Genomic DNA, 17466 nt, shown 5'->3' on the forward strand with positions numbered 1-17466 from the left:
CTAAACATTGGCATATTTGATTGGTAATAAGTTGATGTTTATGCATAGTTTAAAAAAGAACTCGAGATTGCTATAAACCATGTATGAAGTTTGATTAAGAGATTTATAATCATTAATCGTCTCGGATTAATACATTAACTGTGTTTTTATTTATCGTCGACTATCGAACTAGTTTTTTAGTTCAACCTTATGGAAAGCGCACAGATATATAATTAGTTTCAATAATGAATTGTGACACAAGTAAATTGTACGTCAGTGCTAAAACAACATGCATGGTGATTTGTTTGCTAATATTAAGATTATGCATTAAAAATATTGATCTCTTTCTTAATCATATTTGTTTAACCTGATTTTTTTTTGACAATTACACAAATTGAACTCAGAAGAAGTAACGCAAACAAATATATTTTGAGTAGCCATCTTGTGAGACGGTCTCGCGAATCTTTAACTATGAGACGGGTCAACCCTACTGCTATTCACAATAAAAAATAATACTCTTAGCATAAAAAATAAATTTTTTTATGAATGACTCAAATAAGAGATCTGTCTCACAAAATACGACCCATGAATCTGTTTCACACAAGTTTTTGCCATATATTTTTGTACTATTATATGTAGGAACAAAATAATGAAATTGAATTACGTTTGGATTGATGAATTTGACTGAGAAAGTATTTGAGAAATGAATTTCAAATAACACGTATTTTGTGTATGTTTGAATCTATCACAATTATTATTAAAATTGTTTAACTTGATATAAATTGAATTTGAAATACTTGAATTTTTCCATCTAAACAAGTCGAGCAATCTGAAATCATGGATTTAAAATTCATCGTTCAAATAAATCATACATCATCTTGAAAAATTATCTTACCCCAAATCAAAAAAAAAATTGTATTAAATATATCTTGATAATATCCCATATCATTTTATCTTTGTATTAACAAATTTATCAGTTTAATAAAACAAAATTAATTTGGTAATCCAATCATATATGGAGTCAATAATCTCCCTTTCTTCACGTGTCAGCATCCAATAAACCGCGACTTTTTAGTAATGTTTTTCTCACCAAATTGCTTTAGAGAAATGGCCCATTATAATTTAATATACAGCAATATTGTAGCTAAGCCACCATCTCTTGTTGTGGATAGAATTACCCGACAATATAAAATCTTTTTTTTTTAAAAAAAGTAGTAATCATGGTCATGATCATAAAAATTCCATTACCTGTTGTGAATCCAAGAAGAATTTTTTAATGTTATGGAGAACCGATGATGGCCGGGTACCTAAAAATTCCAAGTTTTGACTTCATTATACTGGCAAACAACATCTGTAAGTCCTATAAATGAGCCCAAATCTTATGCTAAAATTACCTGCACAAAACCACAGAGACAGCATTTTCATCTAAACTTGGACATGGAATTCTTTTATGTATCTCTCCTCTCCCTCTTCCTCCTCTTTGTTCTTCTCTCCTTCAACTTCCTCTTTTACAGGAACAAATCCACTCATGGAGGCACGCCCCTCCCTCCGGGGAAAACGGGCTGGCCGGTTGTCGGTGAAAGCCTGGAGTTCCTCTCCACAGGCTGGAAGGGATACCCGGAGAAATTTATATTCGACCGCATAGCTAAGTACTCGTCGCAAGTATTCAGAACCCATCTTTTGGGCGAACCGGCGGCCGTTTTTTGTGGCGCGGGCGGCAACAAGTTCTTGTTTTCTAATGAGAATAAGCTTGTTCAAGCATGGTGGCCTAGTTCTGTGGACAAGGTTTTCCCATCTTCTAATCAATCTTCGTCCAAGGAAGAGGCTATCAAGATGAGAAAAATGCTCCCAAATTTCTTTAAACCCGAAGCGTTGCAACGGTACGTGGGGATAATGGATCATATAGCGAGAAGACACTTTGCGGACGGGTGGGAAAACAAGGAAGAAATAGTGGTGTTCCCCCTCGCAAAGAACTACACTTTCTGGCTTGCGTGTAGGCTGTTTGTGAGCATTGAGGATCCAATTCACGTGGCTAAATTTGCTGATCCTTTCAATCTTTTGGCTTCTGGTTTGATCTCAGTCCCTGTAGACTTGCCCGGAACACCGTTTAACAAGGCGATCAAGGCATCGAATTTCATCAGGAAAGAGCTTATTTCCATCATCAAACAACGAAAAATCGATCTAGCAGAGGGAAAAGCCACTGCTACACAAGACATACTGTCGCACATGCTGCTTACAAGCGACGAAAATGGGAAATTCATGAATGAATTGGACATCGCTGATAAGATCTTGGGTCTGCTCATTGGTGGGCACGATACTGCTAGCTCTGCTTGCACTTTCGTCGTCAAATACCTTGCGGAGTTGCCTGAAATCTACGACGGAGTCTACAAGGGTAAGCCCAGCATTTCATTCTCTTCTTCTTGCCTTTTTTTTAAAAAAAATTTATTTACCTTATTGCTTGCTACGTCTTAAGATTTCGACTTTTGCCGACAAATTTATTGCATTATTCAATTTTGTTTTTGTCTTTGATATTAGTGCGATAAACTATATATGTTTTGTCCTTGAGTTGGAATAGCACAACTTTTAGGATGGTTTCATTTATTTTTCCGAATATATTAATATATAAAACTATTGCTTATATATATTCAGTGAGTTCGAATTTTTTAAACGACTAATGTTTTTTTAATTATATCTTGTGAGACGGTCTTACGAATCTTTATCTGTGAGACGGGTCAACCTTACCGATATTCACAATATAAAGTAATACATAAAAGGTAATATTTTTTCATGGATAACCCAAACAAAATATTCGACAAATTGATCCTTGAGACCGTCTCACAAGAGTTTTTGTGTTATTTTAGTGTTTGTTATCATGTGATTGAGCATGGAAACATATATGTTAAAGAAAAAAAATTGAAAATGATTTTTGAAAAAAGAAAAAGAAGAAAAATGATGGGTTAGTACTCTTGTCCACATTAATCCTCTGGCACAAACATGGTAGACTTCGTGAGTTTCGAAGCTAAAAAATTTAATGAAAAATTATTTAATTTTTATAGGTAGTAAGTACATTAATTTTATTTTTTTGGATGTCAGTAGGCACATTAATTTTTAGATACTATTTTTAGAAGTTTGCAAATGCTCGACCCTGTCGAGTAAATCTACTTCTATCGAATAAATTCAGCAATACGTGTATAATCGACAAATAGGTTATTATTTTGGAAAAACATTGTATTTTTGATATACATGTTAGTTTCTTTACGACTATTTCAGTCTTAATACGCTTTTTTTATTATTTTTTGGGATAATTTTAGTTTTTTTATCTATATGACATTTATGTATTGTCACATCCGAACTTTCAGTGCGAATATATTAAATTTGTTAAAAATTGAAATATAAATAGCTAAAATTGAAATTTAATAACATAGCTGATTAACATTAAAAAAAAAAAAACAAATATGCACAATTGAAAATATTGTTTCCCTTGATAATTTTTAGGAATATGGTTAATTCATTTTGATCTCCATGATTTTTTATTTTATTTTTTCAGATGATTACCAAAGTTAAGAAATCATATATCGTCGTGATTTAACAAGGAATTATGGACGAATATTTTTTTATTTATTACAATTATAATTAGATATTTGATCCAAAATTTTATTTCATATTTATTTAAAAATAATAAATTGACGAATAGGTGATAATTGGAGGCTTATAGTGTACTGCCACTTTATTTTGGTCATTTTCGAAACAATTCCACCCTCCAAATATCTAATTAATTTCTTCTTTTCACATATCATTTTCAAAACAATTCCATATTTCAACTTATGATCCTTGCTAGGACCCTTAATTACTACTAATTCGTCGTCGTGGTCTTTAATTTATATTTAAAATAAACTTAGATGTAATTTATTATAAGAAATTAAGCTTATATAATTTTGCAAGATGTTAATTTTATTTTATTTTTGGAGTATAGAGCAAATGGAAATTGCAAACGCAAAGGCTCCCGGTGAATTATTGAATTGGGAAGATATTCAAAAGATGAAATATTCATGGAATGTTGCGTGTGAAGTGTTGAGGCTTGCACCACCCCTCCAAGGCGCTTTTAGAGAAGCCCTCTCCGATTTCACGTTCAATGGTTTCTCTATTCCAAAGGGTTGGAAGGTATAAAATTTATTAGATTTTTCAAATTTTTCGATCGATATTCATTTATCTCATGACAATTTTAATAAGTTAGTTTTGTGAAATAGATATACTGGAGCGCGAACTCGACACACATCAACCCCGAGTGTTTCCCTGATCCGAGAAAGTTCGACCCATCTCGGTTTGAAGGATCCGGACCCGCCCCGTATACATTTGTTCCGTTCGGCGGAGGCCCGAGAATGTGCCCCGGAAAGGAGTATGCCCGTCTAGAGATACTTGTATTCATGCATCATCTTGTCAAGAGATTCAAGTGGGAGAAAATGATTGCCGATGAAAAGATTGTGGTGAACCCAATGCCTGTTCCGGCCAAGGGACTGCCTGTTCGCCTTTTTCCACACAAGGCATGAAATAATATGTGAATTCCTATTGTACCCTTTTCTCTATGAAGGAAACTACACGTATCTAAGGCTTCTACGGTAATTTTGTATTTCTAATAATTGTTTTTGGTCTTTTATTTTGTTTTATGATGTGATTTTAGAGAGTATCCTAGTTTGAAAAGTTATGAAATGTATGGCAATGATGATGGGAATGTAACTATATAAATGTATGATTGTGTTCCACCACCAACTTTGACCACCCACTTAGAGATAAAAAGATAGTGTGCTTGACCCGTGTTCGTGTTAATTAAACATGTGAATGTTTGATCAATGATCATGAGTTCGACGGAGAAACTTATTATACAAAGCTTGCCCAATGTAATTTTCGTGACTGACATGATCAATTTGTAGTTTATTGTATTAATTCGGAGTTTACTCGGTACGTATCAAATGATAACGATCACGAGTTTTAACAATTATAAAAGAATAACATGGATTATTTATTGGTTATATAAAAATACAGTCATTTTTACAAATTTTAAAAACAAAGCTCCAGATTTCAGAAGCTAAAAAGAACCCCCAAAAAATCACTAGTTTTCACACGTGAATCGAAAATTCCAAAACCCAAAACGTTCCACGAAATCAGAAGTTAATCAGGCATCAAGTCTATAAACAAATTATTCAATGAAAAGAATATGTAGCATAAATATCTTGACAAAAAATAAAATACATTATATTATAAATATGTCAAGTGTAATAGTTATGTATCGCTCATATATGTAACATGTGTGCCTCGTCCTGCTAGTATATTATGAAATAAAATTTTTCAAAATACTTTTATGTTTCAAAGGGTCTAATTAAAAGTAGTTTGAAATAATAGATTTTTATTTCTAAATTTTTTTTTTTTAAATTAAAAGACCGACCCTTTTTGTTATGATATATTGTCAAAGTTAGACTGATCACGAAGTTGAATGATATATTGTGCATTTACACCAACCAACTTTGTTAACTTTCATATATTAAAATATATTATTGTAATTCTCTAAAATTATGGTGGTGGAAGGTGGAAATCACCTTACATTAATATTAATATAATTAAAATACACCAGACGCGACCAAGATAAATATATCAATTGACTCAAGTTTTATAATAACAAAAAAAAATTAGTACTATTTACTTTTATAACAAACATTATGACATTCTATGCTTTTTTTAGTTTATTTTTTGTTTTATAGAGTTGACAAAAACTATTCAAAATCATCCCAATCAATTTTTTTAGATGGACACAGTTCTATTTGAGAAATGATACGATACTAAAGCGCATTCGATCTTGTGTTACTTCATAATCAACTTGAGAATTATATCATTGATGTGCATACAAAAAAAGTGAATTTTCAGTCGTTGATGAGATTGCAAAAATATTAAGATAAATAATATTTAAAACTTTAAATTATCATCGTACCTCGAACTTTGATCAAAACACTGAAAATTGTACTAAAAATATTTCGATGAAGCCAAAGTTTGGCCCAAACATCCACCGTGCTACTCGCGTACACTACAAGGCCAAACTTTGTTGCAAACGATTTTGAAATCTTTGCTGCAAATATTTTCGAATTTTACAGACTCCATGAACCAAAAAAAGATCAGAGAAGTATCATATTGTATCATCATCATACAAGAAACTCAAAATGTATAAACCAACTTTACGCGGCGGTAGATGAACCGGTTACAGGCATGTACCTCGATTCGTACTCGACTCGACTGAATTCAATGTTACCTGCTATATTTGATCGAAAGTGATTGATATTTTGGACAAAGCGGATGCATGGATACACATTGCATCTCCTCTATTATCGATCGTTCGGAATCTTAAATCCATAAACTCAAAAAACAGAACCACAAAACAAACAGTTTTCATAGTAATAAACATCCTCCCCGTGTCTATCCACGGGCAAGATTCAAGAAATTAAACCTAGATACATACACACCCGACATGGAATCACCTTTTTTTCCCTTTTCCAGTTTTTTCCCGCTTGCTAATCTGTAGTCATAGGTTGATTCATGCAGCACCTGAAACGAGCCTTTCTAACAGTCGTCACGATCTCATTCTCTGCAGCCTCGAGCATTCTGACCACCTCACTGAATGAGGGCCTAACGTCGGGATTAACATCCCAGCAACGAGTCATGATCTGACCAAGAGCAGGAAGGCCATCATTGGGGATAGTTGGTCGAACACCTTTATTGACAACTGCAAATGCTGCCTGAACAGCAGTCATGTTCTGGAACGGAAGCATCCCAGTTATAAGCTCCCACAGCACAATCCCAAAGCTATATACATCGACTTTTTGTGTATATGGCCTATGCTGAATCATCTCCCTAAAATTTAAGAACAATATCCCAAATATTCGGTCAACACACTTGAACTGTTTGAACTGCAGCATCAATATTTGAATTTAGAGAAAACCAAGGATCTTTAGCTAGAGATGAGAGCTCAAAAAAAAAAAAAAATCACGCAGAAGAAGGCATATATTTGGCCACACGACTTATGAAGATTCAAACAGTTCGAATGTATGATGAAATGGAATTTCTTACATAATTAATTCAGGCAGCAAAAATAGTGAGCCCTATCAGACCAACAGGAAATTTGTATGTATAAGAGATAAAATACAATCGACTAGCACACAACTCTTGTGACCAAATAGATTGAACACGTATAAAAACATAGAAGAAGAGAAACAACAAGAATAATTAACTTACGGCGCCATCCAACGATAAGTGCCTGTCTCTGGTGTCATTCCTTCGGTCTGTACCTCAATGCGAGCCACACCAAAATCCGCAATCTTGATGGATTTGTCAGCAGATATCAAAAGATTATCGGACTTCAAGTCACGATGGATTAAATTCAACCCATGCACATAGGCCATCCCTCTTGCCACATCCAAAGCCTGCTTTACAGCCAATTTAAGGGGTACAGCACGGTTCTGCCTCTTCATCAAGAACTGCCTCACTGAACCTCCCTTCGCATATTCAGTCACAATACACCAGACCATGGGTTTGCGGCATGCACCAATAAAGCGAACAATATTTGGATGCTTCAACGTTGCTAACATCATTACCTCTTGTTGAAACTGCTGCTCCATTAAGTGTGCCCTCTCTGTATCATTCTCTGGTTTCTCAAGAAGCTTAATTGCAACATCCTCACCATTATACGTGCCTCTGTACAGCTTTCCAAAAGCCCCTTGAGCAAAAGCTGGCCCCATGTTCAGCTTCCTCAAGTCAATGGTCCACTCATCATAGTCACCAAGTCCCTGCGTGGGATACCGAGGGTTCATCAAAGCTTGAGCCAGCGCATCATTGCTCAGCCCTTGAGATGCTTTCCCATGATTGACACTAGCAGCAACTGAATAGTTGTGTACATGCTTGAGGCCCTGGTGACCCAAGATACGAGTGTTGGAATCATTTGATCCAACACTGCTGTTGTCCATCGACATGGCAACAGACCCTCCACCATTGCTCATCTGCAAGCTCCCATAACTATCTATCGACATGTTTGATCCTTCATTGAGCTTGCGATAGAAATTTTGGGAAAAATCATAATTCTCATGGCTACGGTTAAGGTCTATGATTCCAGTAAATTTCGGACCCTCCAACATTTTCTCGAATTTCTTATCAATATTTACCACCTACACAGAACCTTGAAAACCCTTTATTCTTTATGATTTAGCATTCCAAGCTCAACCTCTCACACCAAATACCTATAAAGAACACAAAAAGAAATGATAACTCCAAATAAAGTTCCATGGCTCCATCTATATGTTTTGTAATAAAAAAGAAATTCCTGCCCAATAAGATAGTTGATCCAAATGAAAAAACCAAAATTACTTATATTATCAAAACTTTAACAAGACCCTCAAAACCACCAAAGAAGCTCTAGTAACACCACAAAAATACAGATCTAGATTATATGATAAGAGCCGAAATACGCATAAACGTACACACGCAAAACTAAACTAGCTTCGTTGAGCTCAAAACACAGTTCCTAAAATAAATCTAGTTTGATATTCAACAGAATCGCAATGCTCATGCCATAGATACTCATTTCCCTCCCATTTTCCTGAGTAGAAGACTCGTTACAGATAACAGAACTAGCAGTTTCACCATCAAATTTTCACTTCCCAAAACAAAAGAAAAAAAAAAGTAGACCCAAGATTCAACCTTTATCAACAAATCCACAAAAATGAAATCTTCACACGATAAAATCAACACCCAAAACATCAATCCAGCTAAAAATCATACCAAAACGAAACCCCAGAAAATCACAATACAAAATCAAAAGAACAAGCTCACAAAACCTCCGAGTAGGTAAAGATTTCAGTGATCCGATGGTAAAATATACAACAAACATAAAAAAAAAATCTCATCAAGAGGGCTTGACTTCACTTTTTTCGACGGCTTCGGTCAGCCAAAGGCGATGTAATCCCGCAGGAGACTGGCGAATTCACGATTTTGCCCCCCTCTCAGCCCCCACAAAACTTCAACCGTACACAGTAAGAATCAAAGATAGAGTAGGAAAAACGGAGCCTTGAGAGAAACCCTTTTAGAGAGAGAAATCAGACCACGGACAGGGAGAGGAGACATGGGAATGGATTATGTTAATTAATAATGTTACCTACAATTTTTTTAGTTCTTCAAATTAATTAATTTATTGATTTTAGGCTAAATTATTGCCTAACATGCATACAACTTAATCATGCATACAAAAAATTATATATGAGATAAGATTACAACTTATAAAAATATTTAAGAGAAATCAAATAAATAAATATTTATAAATAATTTATCGATGTTCCGTATTTTAATTCAAGAACCAGAAGGGATATCATTTAATACAACAAAATACATTATAATATAACATGATTTAACCAACAAATTGTCTGTTTTTTTTTTTTTTTTGAAATTTTCTTCTAGAAGTGACTATGATTCTCTTATATTTTTGTAATCTATTATAAATAGTTGCTAGTTACTTGATAACTTAGTAAAAGTGATAACCTAGTTACACAATTATACATAATGTCAAACAATAATGTATTGGCATAAAATTCAACATGATATGACATATGTAAGAACTGATATGTGTCCTAAAATAAATAATATAGTCTAAAGATGTGGCTCATAACAACATTTGGTTTAACATTTTTTTCCACGTGCTCTAGTACAATCTGTAAAATCGACCATTCACGAGTTAATGCGAACTCACATTTTTGAACCGAAGTCGTGTTGTTCAGATGAACCTATATATCCCGGGTTTATAACTCGTTCATTAAACTCACTTTTCGAGCTGAAATCATATTATAAAATGGACTAGAAATCCGATACATTGGCAATTGTCTAAGCTCGAGTGCAGTCATTCATTTATATTACTTCATTAATAGCTAATCATGAAGCAAAACACTAGATAATCAACTATGCATGATAACATGATCAATTAAATTTAAAAAATGCACGATATGATGCAATATAATAGTTGATGAAAATTATTGTAAATTTCATACCAAATGTCAAATACTGTTATTATTCAAGAAATCGGTAGTAAATCTCACATTGAGAATTTACAATCTTGTCTTGGTAGTCAATCCTAAGCCAATATAAATCGTAAAAATATAAATGTAGTCAGTTTACATAGTTTAGAGTTGAATTAGATGTTTGAACTTTTGAAATTCATATTTGAACAAAACTTATACCTAATAAACAGTGGGCAAGTTGAAAATTGTTAAAACTTTCAGGACCTTCCTATATTAAGCGCATAAAGCTTTGGAAACCGGAAAATCGATCATCGAGGTGGCGCGAGTAACTCACGCAGTCGTCGCCCAGGCGTGTGGCTGAGCTCCAGCCGCCATGCGTGGCCGAAAATTTTATGGTTGATTACTTGCACTAAGATCTACAACTCTTGTAGACAAAGTTTGCCGATAAAAACAACAAATTTTTCCCAGATTTGTTTTCAAAACATTAGGCCTAGTAAATTTGTTTCCGGAATGATTGTCCGTCTATTGTCTTTTTGGCCAATCGGCTGCCATGCGTGGACTCTATACAGTAAAAAGAACAACTTTTATGTTATCCTCTAAACTAAAAACAACGCACAAATATAAGATTTACATTCATGACATGCAACCTGAGCAATGTGATTCATGGGTTTGAGACCTTTCATGTGATTCACGGTTTTTATTTTTTGGCTCAAATTCTTCGACGATCTTGATACAATTTTTGCCAACTGGTTTCTGGGTATGAGAGGTAGGTTAGGTAATTTTTTTGGAATTTTTGGAGAGAGTTTACTGATTTTTCAAGAATTACATTATTTTTTTGGTATTTTTATACAATTTTTACTATTTTCACATAACAAAACGTGGCAGTGTGAACGTGAAAAAATTCAGACGAGGATTTTTTCGCAATTCTCAACTTTGAACTTCATTGGTCACAAAAGGAATCATTTTATCTGGAAAAGAAAGTTGGTGAATGAAATAATAAATGAAGGCACACCTAATGCAATTGACGTGCTTCAAAGTAAATAAATATATTTTTATTATTCGATATTTAAGTTTTGATTTCTTAATTTTTATTTTATTTTTAGTTTAAATTATATTTTAAGTTTCATACTATATAACCTGACTCCTCCATGTTAAGATCTCTGTCCAGGTTTTAAGACTAAAGCAAATAAAGGCAAACTAAACAAACTAGCTTCAGAAATCGGTGGTTCCATTTCCAATCACAATTCAGTTCTTAATATTAAAATTTTAAATTTAAATTTGATCAAAAATATTGAAACTTCGACTTGGGAAAAAAATATTGTTCTTTCAAAAGGAGCAATTGGGTGGAATTTTCTCACGTTGACCCGAAGAACAAAGATTGTTGAAGAATAAAGCATTAGGGTTTATTTATTTATCGTCATTTGTTTAGCTCAAATATATTTTTGTTGACAACAGTAATAAATGATGCATGTGCTTCATGTATTGTTACTTTAACACTACGTTTGATTGGATATAAAATTATTAAATGATTAAGAGAGACATGATAAAAAGAATGATTGCAATAAAAATATAATATATAATGGTAAAATAATAATATATTTGGTATGATTGTTAAGAATGTGATAATTAAGAATCTTTTGATGAATTGACAAAATTGCCCATCCACTTCGGCGGCGGCGACAGTGTGGCGATCGGCCGGCCGACGGCGACGGATGTGGTCAGTCGGCGATCGGTCGGCAGCGGCGGTTGTCGGCCGGCGGCGGCCGTTGTTTGGTAGACGATCGGTAGCAGGAAGTGGTTGTGAGTTTGGATATAGAAGAAGGGTAAAATTGGAAAATAGGATGAATTAAGAGTTGGATAAATAATACTAGGGTGTGAGGAGTGATTATTTTATCTCAGTTAATATAATCTAATCATTTATTGGAGAGATTAACTTGGTTAAGTAAAAATCATATCAAACATGAGATTAGGTGGGTTAAAAAACTATAAACCCACCTCATCCCTCGTATCAAACGTAGCCTAATTGGTCAATCAGTCCCATCGATTAAACACGCAACAAGTTCAATGTAGAAAAATTATTGTTTTTTAAATCGAAATATGCAATGAAATAATATATGTGATTTTATCAAAATTTTATTGATTGTTTCAAATTTAATTAAGCATTAAATATATCTTATATCATTCAACATTATCCAACAACAATTAAACTAGACGCCATTTCTAAAACGAGAATTTTTTTATTTTTTTTAAAAAGACAAAGCATCCATATTTCAAGATGTTAAAAAATCTTTTATATCAGTTTGTAAATCATGTATTGGAAATCACAAAATTGTATGTCGATAGAGGAATTTGTGCATTGAACACTATTATAATGAGATGTATGAAAATATCACCTAGCTCAGTGATTATATAGTCAAAGGCTTCCATTTGAGAATCCCAGCTCCTGAATGCAATCACAGTCTGTGTGCTACTCGTGAGATACACTGCATTCACTCCCAAATCAGTCTACTGAAGGCTTTCACCGCTATCCAGATTCAGGGTGTCGGCCAAATTATCGGATAGTTGATTTATTGGTTCGTGGAAGGAGAAGCTCTGATGTGTTTACAGTTGAACTAGACCGCTGTTTCTCCTTTCTCTCTCGAAACACTTTCTCACGCCTTTCGTAGAAATTGAAATCGTCGAGAATGAATGTTTTAGCATCATGGTTCTTGAAAATTTTGATCATTTCAACTCCCTGTTCCGGTTCCATCTGAAATCAGGTATCATGGGCGGATAAGTCGAGAATGAAGAGCTGTTTAGCATGTCAACTTTTCGAACCGAGAAGATAATATGGAAGGTAAATGAACTCGAAACCATGAGGGTAGCAGAAAATGAAAGTATATATGTTGCTAGTCTGAAGTGTGAGCAGGAGATGCAGAGAATTCAGTAGCAAAACTACAGTTAAGAACCCAAATCAATATAAAAAGAAGTGGTCAAGAGGCCAAAAGTGAATTAGGAAAATGGAACATCGAGATATACTGAAGTAAAAAACAATGATTAATCTAATTATATAATTTGACTACCATCCTACATGAAATTTGGCTTCATTGAAGTATTGTCTTGCGTACTTGCATCATAGCATGCAGCTTAAGTCGAACACAATCACTCATCAAAATGTTACATTCGACTGCCATTTATATCAAGTGGCAGCTCTATTTAGAGGAGTAGGAACTTGAGTCCAAATACCACTGAAAGGTTGAAAATGCAAGAAAAGAAACAAATTGAGTATAATCTAATCATTTTGGGCAGCATGGATATGAAAGTCCTGTGAGTTCTGAATTGAATCATCTGTTACCAAAACATGGGAACAAACTGCTTTCAGCCTGGAAAAAAAAATCAGATGACAGTTGTAACAGTACCTCTTGTGAATCTCGACTCCACATAACACAGTTCTTGTCATTATTTTCAAGACGTATGCCACAGAAGAGACTGTTGGGTACATCCTTGACAATAGGCCATTTTACAGGAAACTGCCCACTCCATCTATCCCAACAATCAGCATCATTCTTGAAGTCAACAGGTCCAACCATCTCAGCCACCCCACAAAATTGTCCACTACCATTAACCTGAAGATAGGCAGTCATTTCAAAATGGTTGAATAAGATAATCATAACACCAAAACTCACCTATTTGCAACCTGATGAATACCACCAAAGTAATAGTCAAATTTTCAAAATGGCGTCACATGCTAAAATTTTACCACACAAAATGGCTTTCTTAAATGACTGGCATGACCAAAGCATAATAGTGCAATCCATGGGAAAAGATCGAAGGCCCCCAAAGAAACATGGCATTGTCTTCCTCTCCAGTCTCCACATAGAAAACAACTCTATGAGGTATTTTTTTGTCTCGAATGGAGCATCACATCTTGTAGAAAAAATATCAAGGGTACATCTCTAAGTTCAGCCAAAGCTACAAATGCAGAAAATATTTTCAAGGCTTATCCTCCTTTCATCAAAACATATTACTAACTACTAAATCTGTGGCAACTTCATACACATAATCCATCAGGAAAAACTCAGCATTGATGCAATTAAAACATACATCAAACTGTTAAATGCTTGATTGAGAAAAAATCAGATTAAGGTAAAAAAATAATTTCACCTCCATTCCTTATTTTGTATGATCAGCTGGTAATTTCTGTTAACTGCTCATACATTAAAACTGGCATTCAGAATATGATTTGGTCCCAACAGTTCAAATATCAACACCCAAAAACTGATATTTTGCATTCTGGTTGTGGGCCGTTGTTCAACTTCAGAAATAACCTACAATTCACCTATGGTGCTAAGGAAAGGAGAACAACTATTATACAGCCATTGATGGATATTTTCAATCACTGAAACAGATTCTGGACCAAGACAATGTCATTAAGCTTATCAGCTCACATTGATAACTCGTCTATTCACTATGTCAATCTGGTTCTTTGAGATACCTACTTACTCTTTAGAGAGCTTAAATAAGGTGGAACAATTGTCAGATCAGAAGTTCAATTAACTTACTGAGAAAAATAGAAAGAGTGGACAACTGCCTTCCATTTCCTTTACACCTCTGTAGGCAGCATCTAGCTTCTTGTTTCCAAGTTGTGTGCTGGCCCAAACATTGTACTTTATGCTTTTATGTATATTATCTTCGTTGAAAGACTTGATGACAAAAAATTTGCATGTTCATAGTCAGTCTTGAAATCTTGTAAGTTAAATGTGTTGGCACAAAAATCAGAAGTAGATTTGTCATTTTTATGTCTGATATAGAGTCCTTGTCAAGCAAACTAGTGCCTTTTGGCTTCGAATCCCTGGGCCCACGGTTTCGGTTACCTGAGCTGCCAAGTGCATCAGCAGAAATACTGACAGCATTCATATCCCTTCCATGTATTCCACCTTTGTCTTTAGCAAATTGATTTCGATTAAAACTAGATCCAACATTTCTTTGATAAGCCCCATGCCGGGGTGAGGAGTTCACCATCGATCCAAAGCCCTGAAGTTGAGCCCCTCCAATACAAAATTAGAATTCAAGGAATGTGAAAGGATCTGTGAGTGAATGCCTTAAAATTGTTCAAAATATTTCAACTTTCCATTATTGAAAACCATTTTCTAGCCAGGCAAATATTATGCATGCAATATATAGCCAAAGAAAAATAAAATAGCAAAGAGGAACAGGAGAAAAAACTGCACAGGCAGAAGTAACAAAAACTTGTACAGTTTAACATCGTAAAATTAAAACATTTCATATTTAGATTATTATAATCGATCCCTTTGATATTTCCTTGTGCTATGACCATGCAAATGATCTGTTCTGCACAGAAAAGAGGGCTATTTGGCACCACAGTAATTGAGTGAATGTTTGTTATTGGATACTGCCACAGGCCAAGGTAATAGCTGAATGACCCAGCGGAAAATAAAATCGAACATTTAAGCAAATATCATACTTAAAGCTCCTATCACTATCAACAACAATGAGAAAAATGTGGTTATTGTAAAGCTTCAATGAGTATCAACGACAATGAGAAAAATATGTTGTTATTTCTCTAGCAGTCAGCTGTAATCTAGTCCCATGAACTGTCTAATTTGTGTGCTTGTAGGAAACATTAAACAAACCTTTGCAAAATTTTGCTCATATGTTGTTATTTCTCTAGCAGTGAGCTGTAATCTAGTTCCATGAACTGTCTAAGTTGTGTGCTTGTAGGAAACATTAAACAAACGTTTGCAAACTTTTGCTCATATGATCTGATGTCAATTGGTAGAGGATAGAACTCTGGATGGAGATATGAACCTGTTGGTACCTAAGGCACTTGGGCCACTTGGCAAAGGTTCTTTAGGTCCATATTCTCTTGTGAATTTGTACTGATCACTGACACTATTTCGAGAGTGATCTCCTCTGCTGAAAGATTCTGGCCCAAAATAAGTACTGTTGATAAAGTTTTCTTGACTACCACTTCCTGATGGAATCAATTCAGTATGTGAAGCTGCTGGCACATAAGTAACATGGAATGGGGCAGGTAATACTGCATGTTGATTGTAAGGAGGAGTAACATGTGTTTGATGTGGAGAGAAGAGCTGACCACCATTTGTTACTCTATATTGAGGGTGAGACAGTGGGGTAAACTGTTTAAATGCCATCCAGCTGTCAAAGCCATACTCGGGAAGAGGGAACATCGAAGAACTATCATTGTACATTGCCTTAAACAAGATGAGAAACACTTTAGTCTATGAATATTCTCTATCGAGAAAAGATCATCCAGACCCAAGACAATTATCAATACCCACCCAAATGACACACAAATCGTTGTCATCGTAATAGTTTGAATGCTCAACCCAGTTACCCCTACAGCTGCTAAAACCTGACCCAAAGCAAGTTCGTCAGGAATAAAAACAACATGAAGCAGAAATATCAACAGTATAAATAATAATAAAAATGATTTCTTCACTGTGCAATGCCTAACACGATTTCTTCACTTCACAGCTTAATGCTCTATACCATAAATTAGTCACCTAGTCTCTAGGACTGGATATACTAGATTTCTCGTAATCTTATTGATGATGCCCCGAGATATCTCGGGTCATAGATAAACTCTGGGACTTCCCGGGTCATGGATAATATCCATGGTTAGTGCCCGGGTCAGGAGAATAAAAGGTTCTGACCATACCAATAAAGTAATCGGATGGATCGGCACCCGAGTCATGAAATTACCCGGGACAACGAGAGGATGGCTGGAAGAACCCACGGAAGGGCCGGTCAATCAGAGGCCAGGCCACGAGAGCACCCGAAACATAACCTCCCTGAGAAGTTATACACTTATGTTCTTATAAGGAATCCCGAGGAATACCTCACCCTGACCACTTCGATATGAGTGAAGTATTTAATGCCGCCGATAAACAGTGTTTATAGCCGATTTATCTCTGACATTATTACAAGTGGCCAATAAATCAAGTGGCCTGGATGTGACAAGTGTGCGATTTGACATGTCAGAACAATAGGGTATAATCAGCCACCCTATTATAATTAATGCTCTCACACGAAAAACGAGGTCATCATTGTATCATCTACTATAAATATCAGGTTCTTTACTTGCATTTACTATCTTTCAGATATTAATTCACATTTAATAATCTCATTTACTACACACCAATCATCACAGCCATCACTTGGCTACATTGGTTTTATTGCTTGAGTACCCTGCTGACTTAAGCATCGGAGTGGCCACGCCGGACTCCCCTCCGGCGCCCATTCACGTGGTTATTTTCTTGTTCACAGATCCTTCAAGGAGCTCGAGAAGTTACAATCCAAGTCCAGCGTCTAACTCCTATTTCCTTCAATATCTTGATAGTTTACCCGGCAGAGTTCCTGACCCGACTCGTCCGTTTCGCCCGGGTTACGTCATTGGCGCCGTCTGTGGGAAATTCTGAGTTCT

General features: G+C 35.1%; 2 protein-coding genes and 1 pseudogene across 6 annotated transcripts; 1 reads left to right on the forward strand and 2 right to left on the reverse strand.

Moving 5' to 3' along the window:
- The first annotated feature begins 1252 nt into the window (after positions 1-1252).
- On the forward strand, positions 1253-4746 carry LOC142528093 (beta-amyrin 28-monooxygenase-like). Its single transcript, XM_075633152.1, has 3 exons — positions 1253-2371; positions 3953-4140; positions 4227-4746. The coding sequence occupies exons 1-3, from the start codon at positions 1417-1419 to the stop codon at positions 4524-4526; spliced, it is 1443 nt and encodes a 480-aa protein (XP_075489267.1). The 5' UTR covers positions 1253-1416; the 3' UTR covers positions 4527-4746.
- A 1426-nt stretch (positions 4747-6172) lies between these two features.
- On the reverse strand, positions 6173-9157 carry LOC142528098 (serine/threonine-protein kinase STY13-like). 5 transcript variants are annotated; one of them, XM_075633173.1, is made up of 3 exons: positions 8938-9157; positions 7255-8252; positions 6173-6873 (listed from the first exon to the last, which is right to left on the reverse strand). In XM_075633173.1, exons 2-3 carry the CDS (start codon positions 8148-8150, stop codon positions 6534-6536), a joined length of 1236 nt encoding a protein of 411 aa, XP_075489288.1. In that variant the 5' UTR covers positions 8151-8252; positions 8938-9157; the 3' UTR covers positions 6173-6533. The 5 variants fall into 5 exon arrangements, with proteins under 5 accessions (XP_075489288.1, XP_075489293.1, XP_075489307.1 ...); XM_075633178.1 differs by having other exon boundaries at positions 7255-8335; positions 8938-9147; XM_075633192.1 differs by having other exon boundaries at positions 8850-9147.
- A 3166-nt stretch (positions 9158-12323) lies between these two features.
- LOC142537426 (uncharacterized) lies at positions 12324-16231 on the reverse strand (annotated as a pseudogene).
- Between the last annotated feature and the right edge of the window lie 1235 nt (positions 16232-17466).

Source organism: Primulina tabacum, chromosome 2, assembly GCF_025594145.1.
Source record: "Primulina tabacum isolate GXHZ01 chromosome 2, ASM2559414v2, whole genome shotgun sequence".
Taxonomy (NCBI): Eukaryota; Viridiplantae; Streptophyta; class Magnoliopsida; order Lamiales; family Gesneriaceae; genus Primulina; species Primulina tabacum.

What these genes read in the sequence shown, in the direction of transcription:
- LOC142528098 (XM_075633173.1), bottom strand. Translation starts at nt 8,150, where the DNA reads ATGTTGGAGGGTCCGAAATTTACTGGAATCATAGACCTTAACCGTAGC. An exon ending in ACTTATCGTTGGATGGCGCC is followed by an intron (nt 6,874 to 7,254) that starts GTAAGTTAATTA and finishes CTTAAATTTTAG; the next exon opens with GGAGATGATTCAGCATAGGC.
- LOC142528093 (XM_075633152.1), top strand. Translation starts at nt 1,417, where the DNA reads ATGGAATTCTTTTATGTATCTCTCCTCTCCCTCTTCCTCCTCTTTGTT. An exon ending in CTACGACGGAGTCTACAAGG is followed by an intron (nt 2,372 to 3,952) that starts GTAAGCCCAGCA and finishes TTTGGAGTATAG; the next exon opens with AGCAAATGGAAATTGCAAAC. An exon ending in CTATTCCAAAGGGTTGGAAG is followed by an intron (nt 4,141 to 4,226) that starts GTATAAAATTTA and finishes TTTGTGAAATAG; the next exon opens with ATATACTGGAGCGCGAACTC.